The sequence below is a fragment of the Macrotis lagotis genome, chromosome 3 (genome assembly GCF_037893015.1).
Source record: "Macrotis lagotis isolate mMagLag1 chromosome 3, bilby.v1.9.chrom.fasta, whole genome shotgun sequence".
In the NCBI taxonomy this organism is placed as follows: domain Eukaryota; kingdom Metazoa; phylum Chordata; class Mammalia; order Peramelemorphia; family Peramelidae; genus Macrotis; species Macrotis lagotis.
Window position 1 is genome coordinate 301,630,487 of NC_133660.1, and position 13,310 is coordinate 301,643,796.

At 31.8% G+C, this 13,310-nt stretch overlaps 1 protein-coding gene across 1 annotated transcript; it reads right to left on the bottom strand.

Moving 5' to 3' along the window:
* Window positions 1-8,525: 8,525 nt before the first annotated feature.
* On the bottom strand, window positions 8,526-9,455 carry LOC141517004 (olfactory receptor 4P4-like). The gene has a single exon (XM_074227946.1). The coding sequence runs from the start codon at window positions 9,450-9,452 to the stop codon at window positions 8,526-8,528; it is 927 nt and encodes a 308-aa protein (XP_074084047.1). The 5' UTR covers window positions 9,453-9,455.
* Between the last annotated feature and the right edge of the window lie 3,855 nt (window positions 9,456-13,310).

Below are 13,310 nucleotides of genomic sequence, written 5' to 3' on the forward strand. Positions count from 1 at the left end.
AAAAATGACAGAAGAAAACAAATCCTTTAAAAATACAATTGGAGGGCGACTAGGTGGTACAGTGGCTAGAGCACTGGTCCTGGAGTCAGCAGTACCTGAGTTCAAATCTGGCCTCAGAAACTTAATAATTACCTAGCTGTGTGGCCTTGGGCAAGCCACTTAAACTTATTGCCTTTTAAAAAACAAAAACAAAATTATAATTGGGAAGGGACAGCTAGGTAGAGTGGGATAGAGCACTGGCCCTGGAATCAGGGGGATATGACTTCCAATCCATTCTCAGACACTTAATGATTACTTATCTGGTTGACCTTGGGTCAAGTTGCTTAATCTCACAGCCTTGCAAAAATCAAAAAATAAATATATGTTAAGACAATTGCAAAAAAAGAAAATAATTCCCTCAAAAGCAAAACTAGGTAAATGGGGGAAAAAAACGAACCCCTTTAAAATAGAATTTATCAAATGGAAAAGGAGTTGCACAAACTAAATGAAGAAAATAAATCTGAGAAAAAATAGATCAGATCTATTGGAATCAAATGACTTCATGAAACACCAATAATCTGTTATGCAAAATTTTTAAAAAAGTGAAAAAAAATAGACAATATGTAAAATTCCTCATCAGATAAACAACTGATCTAGAAAATAAATTCAGGAGGGACAAATTAAGAATCATAGAATTGTCTAAAAACCTTGATAAAAAAAAAAGAAATAAAAAGAAAATGACTCTGGAAACATTCTTCAGAATATCGTTAAAGAGAACTATCCTCATACCCTGGAAACAGAGGGGAAAATGGTCATCGAAAAAAATCTGTCAATCATCTCCTGAAAGGGATCCCAAAATGAAAACACTAAGGAACGTTTTGATCAAACTCCCAAATTATCAAATCAAGGAGAAAATCCTTCAAACAGGACGAAAGAAGTAATTCAAATATCAAGGAGTAATAATCAGGATTACACGGGTCCTGACTGCATCAACTTTAGAGAATCAAATGGCCAGGAATATAATATTCCAGAGAGCAAAAGAACTTGGGTTATAGCCAAAAATCAACTATCAAGCAAAAGTGATCCATGTCTTTCAGGAGAAAAGATGGAAATTTAATGAAATTGGTAACATCCAAGCTTTCCTGATTAAAAGACCAGAGCTGAAGATCATATATTCCATAATATATGATCTTCAAACAACAGATGCATGATCTACATGAAAAGATAAATGGGGGAAAATATTGCTAACGAATAAGATTAAACAGGTTATATCCCTGCCTGTGAGGAAGATTCAAGTAACTTTTGAGATTGTAAATCACAAGGATGAAGGTATGGATATTCATAGTATGTCCATGACTTTAATGGAATGATTTAAGAAAAATAGGACATTACAAAACAGAAGGGAATTGTAAAGAGAGGGGCGGAAAAGGAATGTAGAATGGGGATAAATTACATTATATGAAGAGTTGCAAAGAACCTATTGTAATTGTGGTGCAATAAGGCAAAGAAGGGAGGAGGTGAGAATTGCCTGAACCTTATTCTTATTGAATTTGACTCCAAGAGGTATGACCAGTCACAGTTGGGTTTAGAAATTTATCTTATTTTAGAATAAATGGGGGGGACAAATGGGGGAGATGAGGGAAGAAGGGAAAGACGGAGGTAGGAGGAAAGCAGAGGAAAAGCAAAAGGGGAAAGAAAAGGGAGGGTGATGGAAAGAAGGGGGGACACATTGAGGAATGTAATTTTCAGAATCAAAACACTAGAAAGGAGGCATAAGATGAAAGGAGGCAAAAATACAATTGGAGGGAAGATAGCAGAGAGGGTAATAAAGAATTATTCATTATAACTATGAATGTTAATGGGATGAATTCTCCCATAAAACAGAAGCAGATGAAAGATATCTGCCAAATTCTTTCTATGCCATTAATATTACTGACACCTAAACCAGAAAGAGTCAAAAAAAAAGAAAAAAGAAAATTATAGACCAATTTCCCTAAAGAATACATGGCTGCCAAAAATTTAAATAGAAAAATAGCAGAGTGATTACATCAAGTTGTCACTAGGAAAATATACTATGATGAAGCAGGATTTAGATGAGGAATGTAGGGTTGGTTCAATACTAAGAAAACTGTGAACATAAGTGATCATCAATAACATACCTAAAAGAAGTCATGATTATTTTAATTGATTCTGAAATAACTTACGACAAAATATAGCACACCATTCTTATTAAATACACTAGAGAGCATAAGAATAAATTGAGTGTTTCTTGAAATGACAAGCAATAACTATCTAAAGCAATCAACATACATTATATTTAATGGGGATAAGCTAGAAGCAATTCCAATAAGCCTGGGGTGAAACAAGGATTTCCATTATCACTCTTATTGAATTAGAAATGTTAGCCTTGGTAATAACAGAAGAAAAAGGAAGTGAAGGAATCCGAATCAATAAGGAAGAGACAAAACTCTCACTCTTTGATGATAATTTGATGGTACACCTAGAGAACCCTAGAAAACTGTCTCAAAAACTACCAAAAACAATCAGCAACTTTAGCAAAGTAATAAGTATATAAAATAAACCCACACAAATCTTCAGCATTTCTATATACTACTCATAAGATACAACAGCTAGAGATGGAAAGAGAAATCCCATTAAAATAACTTCAGACACTATGAAATAAGTGAGAGTCTATCTACCAAGACTGACACAAAAATCATTATGAAAACTACTCTAAAGCACATCTCACACAAATAAAATCAGATTTAAACAATTAGGCAAAAATCAACTGCTCTTGGATAGGCTGAGCTAATGTAATAAAATGACAATTCTACTTAATTTAAACTATTTATTTAGCATCTTATAAAACTTCCAAAAATTACTTTACCGAGTTAAATAGTTATTAAATTCATATGGAGAAACAAAAAGTCAGAAGTATTCAGGGATTTAATGAGAATAAGTGCAAAATGGCTTAGCCTTACCAGATCTAAAACTATATCATCAGTCATCAAAACTGTCTGGTATGGCCAAGAAATACCATGGTGAATCATTGGAATAGACTGGGTGCAAAAGAGAAAGCAGGAAACAATTATAATAATCTGCTGTTTGATAAACCAAAAAGACCTCAGCTTCTGTGATAAGAACTCTCTTTTTTGATAAAAACTGTTGGGAAAACTAGAAGTTAGTATGGCAGAAATTTAGATTAGACCAACACCTCACAGCCTATACCAAGATAAGATCAAAATGAGTACAGGATTTAGATATAAAACACAATATTATAAACAAACCAAAAGATCAAGGAATAGTTTACTCATCAGATCTATAGAAAGGGAAACAGTTCATGACTAAGGTGGTGATGGAGAACATCATTAAAAACAAATGATAATTTTGAGTATATTAAATTTAAAAGTTTTTGTACAAGCTGTAACCAAGAACAAAAGAAATGTAATAAATTGGAAAATAATTTTACAGCTGTTATTTCTGACAAATGACTCATTTATAAAATATATGGACAACTGAGTCAAATTTAAAAAGAAAACAAGCCATTCCCCAATAGACAAATGGTTAAAAGATATGCAAAGGCAATTTATAGATGAGGAAATCAAAGCAATCCATAGTCATATGAAAAATTGCTCTAAATCATTTCTGATTAAAGAAATGCAAATCAGAGCATCTCTGAGGTACCACCTCACACCTCTCAGACTGTTCAATATGACCAGAAAGGACAATGATCAATGTTGGAAGGGATGTAGGAAATCTGGGACACTTAATACATTGTTGGTGGAGCTGTGAACTCATCCAAACTTTCTCAAGAACAATTTGGAATTATGCCCAAAGGGCACTAAAAATGACCATACCCTTTGATCCAGCAATACCACCACTGGGTGTATATCCTGAAGAGATCATGAAAAAGGCTAAAAACATCACTTGTATAGAAATATTCATAGAATCTCTGTGGTAGCAAAGAATTGGAAATCAATTGAATGTCCATCAATTGGGGAATGGCTGATTACATAGCGGTATATGTATATTATGGAACACTATTGTTCTATTAAAAACCATGAGAAATGGGAATTCAGAGAAGCCTGGAACAACTTGCATGGATTGATGTTGAATGAGATGAGCAAAACCAGAAGAAGATTGAACATCGCAACAGCAACATGGGAGTGATGATCAACCTTAAGAGATTTGCTCATTCCATCAGTGCAAAAATCAGGGAAAATTTTAGGGTATCTGTGATGTAGAATAGTATCTGTATCCAGAGAAAGAAATGTGGAGTCAGAACAAAGAAAAAAGACTATTACTTTTATTTAAAACATTGTCCAATGTACTATGTAATTTTGCTATTTCTTATATTTTATTTTTTCCTCAAGAATATGATTTTTCTTTCAACACATTCAGTTTTGAGCAGTAACAACCAAAATACTATGAGAGAGATAAAGAAATAAATATGAATCACTGGGGTAAGTGGGGCTACAATGCAACCAAATTCATGACTACTCTCAACATAAAAATATTACAGATAAAAAATGATCTCAATTAAAAATGATTCAATTTTTGTAGTGCAACTGCATATTAATTTTATTTTTTGATAAACTATATTAATATTTTTTCATTACTAGGAAACATGATCATACTCATTATAGATGTAAGAAGGCTGAGAAATCAGCTTATTTCATGTATAAAACTGCTTTACATTCCCTATTTCTTAACATTAATACGAAGTTCTTCATTCTGTTTTTCATTATTTATAACAAAATTGGTAACATCTGTCTTATTGATCTTCCAAATAGCTTCTAAATAACATGTCAATTTATCAGACCAAAGAAACTTACTTTTATCACATTTGACTCATCTGTTTATATTAACCCCTCCAATTAAAATTATAAAAACTAATTCATAAATAAATCTTGTAGCAGATTTTATGAAAAAACAGATAAACAATTGGATAATTAGTTTGAAAATGAAAAAATAGAAAGTATCAAAAACTAAAATTTCAACAATATAAAGCCTTATTTTATAAAATTCTGCTTAAAAATTAACTTCTTCAAGATAGATTGTCTATTAAAATTGGAACTTCTGGAAATACTTTGAGTGTAGAAGTTCTTATTCTTTTTAATTTTAGATTCCATCTTTTGTTCATTGCTACAAATGATATAAATCAATAATAATCCACAAATAAACAATATTTGCAGACATTGCACAGGGGATAGCAAAAGTGAAAAATGACAGTCCCTGGTCACAATTTGAGCTTGCAATCTAAAGAACCAGAGTCATGGAGTGCACATTTGAATTATAGTCTATGAAAATAGCACACTCCAGAAGGTGGTCCAGTGGAAAGAGTATCAGCCCTGGAGTCACCAGGACCTAAGTTCAAATTCAGCTTCAGACCCATAATAATTACCTAGTTGTGTAATGAAATTTAAACTCATTGCCTTCCAAAAACATAGAAAAAGAAAATATCATACATTCAAAATTAATTATGAGAAACCTTCAATGTGAAATATGAGAATATTTCCACGAAGGCACAAAACACTGAATACCCCAGAATTTAAAACTTCCTTAGACATAAAGAGGAGAGGACTTCTGATTTATATCATGAGCTATGAGTCTTTAGGAGACCAAGTCATTTAACCTATTAAAACACTGCAGGATTTAAACAACTTCTATTTTTGGTATGCAAATTCCTGAATAACAGGTTTTATTAAAACAAAACTCGCAGCTCTTAATGATGATAATGTATGTGTGTATGTATGTGTTTGTGTGTCTGTGTGTGTGTGCTTGTGTACTTCCTACTACATAGAACTTTATTGTCTTTTAAGTTGGCAACTTGAAGTTGTTCAAAGTATAATGAGAATTTTCTGAAATAAAAAGAAACCTGACCTCAACTACTTTTAAAAAAGGATTTTTTACCCTCAGTTTTTAAACTACATGAATTAAAAATTCAATTCAAGGCCCAGAATTAACTATTAAAATGTTAATTGAAAAAAACCATATTTTTGCTATATACTAATATGGAACAAAAACAAAATTTCACATGTTAAAGTATATATTTTCCAAGTTGGATAGGGAATAAAAAATCCTTTCTTAGCTTTTACAAAAGAAAATTATATGCAAAACAAAAAAATTTCAGATTTTTTAAAAATTTCTTCTTATTTATTTATTTTTTTTTGGCTTTCACCAGAGATGACTCAGCAATTTGCAAATTTTTTTAAAAATAGAAACTATTTTGGCCAAAAAAACCCCTCATTGACCTTGGAATCAGATTGAAGAAACAATAACCAGGCTATAATTGAAGTTCAATTTGAAAAGCATTGATAAAATTATACTATTTCTATATAGAAACTACACCATCCCTTAAAAAGTAAAGTATGAAAGCTTTGAATATCTTTTTGTCTCTCTTTGTCTCTGTTTCTCTCTCAATTTCTCTTGGTCTCTTTGTTTCCGTCACTGGGTCACTGTATCTGTCTTGGTCTTTGTTTCTATGTTTCTCTGTGTCTCTTTTTACTCAGTCTTTCCCTCAACCCATATATACACACATACACACACGCACGCACACACACACACATATATGTGTGGATATATCTATAAATAGAGATATTTATACATATGTAATAAATTTATGAATTTGTATTTTGCTATTTACATAAATGAAACAGAAATTCTGCTAAAATAACTGACATGATATTCATGTTTCTTGATCAAAGTTCATCCACAGTTTTGTATACTATTCCTAGATAGTCAACCTTTCATGCTTTTAAAAAATAAAATTTAGGGGCAGATAGGTGGCATAGTGGATCAAGCACCAGCCTTGGAGTCAGGAGTACCTGGGTTCAAATCCGGTCTCAGACACTTAATAATTACCTAGCTGTGTGGTCTTGGGCAAGCCACTTAACCCCATTTGCCTTGCAAAAAAAAAAAACCTAAAAAAAATAAAATAAAATTTACCATTAAATTGATTTTATTCCAATATATTTGCAAATACATTTAAAAAACAAATTCTGTCATTACTTAAATATTTTGATAATTATTTCAATATGAATAATAAATCTATATTATATTGCATGCCTTGTAAAATTTATTTTTAATTCATAGGATTTTCATAGACTATCTGTAAAGTCCATGATGGAAATAAAAAAAAATTAAAACCCCTGCATAAGATCCTAGATCGAAAAGAGGAATGTGCACATGAGATTTTGTAGTTCAAGCCTATAATTTATCATGTGTAGTACATGAGACCAAGAGAAATAAAAACCATAGTAGTATTCAGAATCAAAGCCTGGATCCTAATAGATTCACTGCTAATAATAGGTTCACTGCTCTTTCTACAGCATCAAATGATTTCCTTAGACCTTAGTGAACATGGCTGAGAAGTCTGAAAGATATTGTTAACTCTTAACATCATTCAAAATAAACTTTCCTCAAAGTTTCTGTTTGAATCACTTATTCAGAAAGTTCATCTATCTTTTGTTGTTCAGTCATTTTTCAAATATGTATGAATTTTTGTTAGCCCACTTGAGTTCTTGCAAAGTTAATGGAATGGTTTGCCATTTCCTTCTCTAGATCATTTTAAAGATAAGGAAACTGAGGTAAAAAAGGTTGAGAGTTGTAAAGCTTCACAAAGCTAGCTAGTATTGGAGACAGATCTTCCTGATAACAATTCTATCATTGTTATTCCACCTGGCTATCCTCATCTGTTCTCCTTATGTGAACAGACAAATTCAGAAAGACAACTTTCAAGATGTGGCTTCTCTACTGACAATTTACCATTAATTCCTAGAAAACATCAAGGCATTTCTGAATGTCTGGTATTTGAAAATAAAGTACCACATATTAAGCCTAGAATATTCAGTGTCCACAGGGGAAACAAAAGAGGAATATGTAAGACACTATCACATTATTAAACCAAAGATTTAATATGGAATGGCTACTAACAAACAAGCAGAAGGCAGTAAAAAGTTCATCATAAATTTTGGAACGTATTAATGCACATACTCACCTACATGTCCCAATTTGGAAAAAAAATAACTTTTACTTGGGTAAAAATAAAAGTCTCTTCATTATTAACACACTCAGGAAACCAATTGGAAGAGAAGAAAGAATGATTTCAGACAATTTCACCCCTATGTAAGATATATTTATGTAAATGCATATATTAAATGCACATATCCTTCAAATATGTGCATTCCTAAATTAATATTTAATTTTAATGGAAATAAAAATAGCATATCAAAAAGAAAGTGATTTACTAAAGCTTGTATTACTAACAAGAAAATTGAGATATAATAAAAACTTAAAAACTTATGACTTGGGAGAAAAAATACGGAAAACAGAAAATCTTGACTTTCACACTTAATGTCACCCATTGGATAATGTATTTGCTTTTTATTATCACCACAGTCGTGCTCAGGATGCTGTCTGAATTCCAATATTCATTTTTGCGCAAGTGAGACTTTTCATAGAAGCCTTTAATCTTAAAATTATTTTTGACTATCTAATCTCTTTTTTTCCCTTCAATGAAACATCCTGAGATTAAATCAAGGCACCTAATTAAGATTTCCTTTTCCACAAAACTTTTGACACCAGACCTTCCTCATGGCATTTTTCATCTCGGTATTTCTCAGAGTATAGATTAAAGGGTTGAACATTGGAGCAATGATAGTATAAAACAGAGCAAACACTTTATCCTCTGGGTATGTGGTGGGAGGGCGAAGGTAAGAAAATATGGCAGGTACAAAAAATAAGACCACAACTGTGAAATGAGACCCACAGGTGGAGAGAGCTTTCCGCCGCCCTTCAGCTGAATGTGTCCGTAGGGTCCATAATATAATGGCATAAGAAAAAAATAAGATAATAAATATTATCGTGGAAATTATCCCTGAATTGATTACAACCAGAATACCAGTGACATAAGTATCTGTGCACGCAATTTTCAGCAAGGGGAAGATGTCACAGAAATAGTGATCAATCTCATTGGGACCACAGAAGGGTAACTTGAGTGTCATGGACAACTGAGGAAAGGAATGGGCAGCCCCACCAACCCAAGCAGCCAGAACAAGGAAGTTGCAGTTCTTTCTGTTCATGATGACCATGTAGTGGAGAGGTTTACAGATGGCAACATAGCGATCCAAGGCCATTGTGGTCAGGATAAATACCTCAATACTGCCGAAGAAATGCATAGTGAAGACTTGGACCATACAATAATCATATGAAATGGTTTTTCTCCCAGTTAACAGATTCACAATTAGTTTTGGTGTAACACTGGAAGTATAGTAGATGTCCATAGCAGACAACTGACTAAGGAAATAGTACATGGGTTGGTGGAAAAGATGACTAAAATGGATAGAGATGATAATTACAAAATTTCCTATGAGAAGACTAATGTAACACAATAAGAAGAAGATAAAACAAAATATCTGTACATTTTGCTCATAGGAAAGTCCAAAGAGTATGAATTCTGTGATGTTGCCCATAGCTCCCACTTTGTTTTGGGTCTTTATATTCAGGATAAAGATCTATATCTGAAATTGAAAGAAATATTATTTTAGTATATGCATATTGATATAAAATTTATGTCATTAATTTGTAAAAATAATATATTAGGAATGTCCAGATGTGTGGTACTAAGTTGATAATAAATGTTGATGTCATGGGATAACAATGGATAGATATAATAGTGTGTGCTTTCCTTGAAGAAGAAAACTTAGGCATGTTATATTAATTGTCTTAAAATATTTTACAGGCTATCATGTCAGAGTAATCACACACACTATATATATATATATATATAATACATCCAAATACATATGCACATACACATTTAATTTATATGTGTAAAGTAAACACACATATGTATGTTATAGATTTTCCTGTGTTCCTATATAAACATGTACCCTTGTGAATGGATGCATGTGCACATATATGTATTTTTCAATATTTGTGTGTATATGTAAATATAATGTACATATGTTTATCAATAGATATAAAGTGCTTTTACTCAAGGATATGAATTGTCTTTTCTTAAAATTATATCTTTCTAAGAGTAAAATTAGTTGCTTTGTGATGTAGTTATTTCTCCCTCATCAAGATCTTTCAGATGAATAGTGGATATTCATATGCAGACATTTTTTAATAGGCTTATTTTTTAATTTTTGGCTGGATTTTTGCAAGGCATTGGGGTTAAGTGACTTGTCTAACATCACACAGCTAGGTAGTTATTAAGTGTATGAAGCCACATTTGAACTCAGGTCCTCCTGACTACAGGTCTAGTATTCTATCCACTACCTAGCTGTACCATGTGAAGATATTTTGGAAGAGATGCTTTTTTTAGGTATTACTCAAATAATCTTAGAATATCAAATCTAGCTCAATTTTGGGAAATTACTTTTTAATATTTACTAAATATTCAAAAATAATATTTCATAAATTTTGATACTAATTCATCATTTATTTTATTAATTGAGAGTACTATTCCTTTCATGCTGTAATGTTTCTACTATGCAAATGTTTGGTTTTCCCATCTCTTCTACTTTTCAGCAAGAATCAAAGTGGGATAATTATTTCATTGGATAAGTATTTGATATGGACTTTGTGGATGTTTATTTAAATGACATTAACTTAATGTAAACAAAGGAAAAAAGCACATTCTAACTAGTATAGGTATGCCTGAAATTGTAATATCTCTTTTGGCGCATTGTTATTCCATACTCTGAAAATTCTCCCCATATTTCAAGTGTAAAAATTAAACTGGAAAATAAGGGAAAAAATAGAGAAAATTCTATACTCATACTAGGAATATTTGAAAATTATAACTAGCTACTGTAATGGAATACAACCTTGCAGTTCATATGGCATAAGGACAAAGTGATAGAATTTAAGGTACTTTCAGCAATGAAATACAGATCTACTTTTAGGTTTTTATGGTACTCATATTTGAGCCACCTTAGTTGAGAGAAGGAAAAAATATTACTTTAGTGTTGGAAAGGATCTCAGAGAATATAATTTTGTTGCTGCTGTTCAGTTGCGATTGTTCAGTTGTGACAGTTGGGTTTAACTCTTCATTAACCCATTTGGGGATTTCTTGACAAACATCAGTGTGGTTTACTATTTATTTCTCCAACTCATTTTTTTTTTCCTGATGAGGAAACTGAGACAAAGTAAGTGTCTTTCCTGAAATCACATAGTTAGTAAGTGTCAAATCATATTTGAACTCAGGTCTTCCTTTATTCGCTGCACCAGCTAGCTAGGTCAAACTTATCCCAAGCAGACTATATCCCATAGCATTGGAGTCAAAATGAAACTGAAATGAGAGTCACTAATCATTGACAAAGACCCATATGGGCTCTACACTGAATTAGTTTAAAATAAAGTATTAGAGATGTTTTACTCTATTTTTACTTGTTTTTCTTAAATATTTCCCAAGTACATTGTAAACTGACTTGGACCATACTTAAGTGAATTATTGGAAAGAGAGACTATCCATTGGCCAAGCATTAGAAACCTCTGCTGAACAATCACCCTGATAGTTAATCTTCCAATTTTTGTCTTAAGACCACTAAAAAAGGTTAAACCACTTCATACACAAATTACTCAATCCAATATTAGACCCTTTACTTTCCATATTAAACTTGAGTTTTCTCTTTACAGTTCTGTTTGCTTGTTCTTCATTTTACCCTTGACACTAAATAGAAATTTGAATCTCTCCTCTTTTTGGTATTCAAACACTTGACTAGAGCTATTGTGTTCCAATTAAAAGTTCTCTTCTCTAATTTAAACCTATCTGGTTCCTTCAAATAACTCTAACTTGCCATGATTTCAAGCCACTTCACCATGTTAGTTGATCTCTTCTAGATGTTATCAAATTCCAGTCTAAAACCAAAAGAGAATACAGCATTGGAGAGTATTATATCTGAAAGTGAATTTAGAACTTTGAAAACTAGGGTTGGGGACAGCATTATATAGTGAGAAAAACTCTGCAGTGTGTAGATTAGTCAAGAACAGAGCTTAGTGACCAATTCCAATTCTCATAAGTTATATGATTGGTAGTAATCATCCATTAACTCCTACTTTCTTTATTTGTAAAGTAAAAATTTGATTTAAAAATTATTTAGATCAGTGGTATAATTTTGGTTTAGGAAATTCCCATTGAAAAGAATTTGCCAATCCTAATTGGAGAATAACAGGGCTATATAATTAGTGTTGGCAGGAAAATCAGAGGCCATATATTCCAACACTCCTTTAAATATTAAGATTTGCCAAAACTCATACTCACAGTAAATGGTAGAATATTCATTAGTAACATATTACTCTTATTCGCAGTCTGATCACCTTTCAACTTTATTATAGTCTATATTTTCTATGATCTTAGAAACTATTCTGATAAATTTTTAAAATTTCATTTTCTGCCTTTTTCCCTATTGTATAATGCTCCTCTTCACATAGAGATAAGTGACACAGTTCTTGTTGGTCATGCCTATAGAATACATACATGTGCACACAAAAGAAAAATCACCCCCCCACACACACACACAGATTCATAAGCACAATAACAATACATGCTTCAAGGAGAGAGGATAGGGAAAATCAGTTCAGGCAAAATAAAAATGAAATAGAAAACTGAGTAAGATACTATTTAGAATTTTCTTATATTGTGTTTAAGTTTAATAGCCACTAGATTGAAGAGTTAAAGCAATAAAAAGACTTCAAACAAAAGTTGAAAATTCTCTTGATTTCAAATTCTTTTGGGACAACACAACTTCAGTACTCAAATAAACTTTCAATCCTGGTGTTTCCAGAGTCATAACTGTCACTTCTCGACTTTTGGACCTCTAAAAATTAGTACTCCTTTATCTCTGATTTCTTCACCTACCAACTTAGAAGGTCTGGATGAGATGAATTCTAAAATCTCTCTGCTCTTTAATCTTCATGTTTCAAATAAAATTGAAAAACAAAACAAACAAATAAATGAGATAAAAGAATTTCTATGAATAGAAGCAATTGTCATTTTGGGAAGGAATATTATAGTTGGAAATAAGAACTATCTGAGTGACTGTTGGCAGATGCACCAACTTATCTCAACCTCTATATCCTGAACTATAAAATAGAGATATTGATGATGATGATGATTATAACACCAACATTAGTTAGAATACATTTCATTGTTTACAAGTACATTTGCTGTTTATTAAATGCTATTGATTGGTAATCTATCTTTGGAATTACTCTGTTTCTAGTTGTGCCTATCAGGCTAAATTATTCATTAGTATTTACAAAATATCATCTTTTAAAAATCAATTTCCATCAGAGCTTGAGAGAATTTAAAGGATTAAAAT

Excerpts from the sequence above, each read along its gene's own strand:
- LOC141517004 (XM_074227946.1), bottom strand. The coding sequence starts at position 9,452 with ATGGGCAACATCACAGAATTCATACTCTTTGGACTTTCCTATGAGCAA.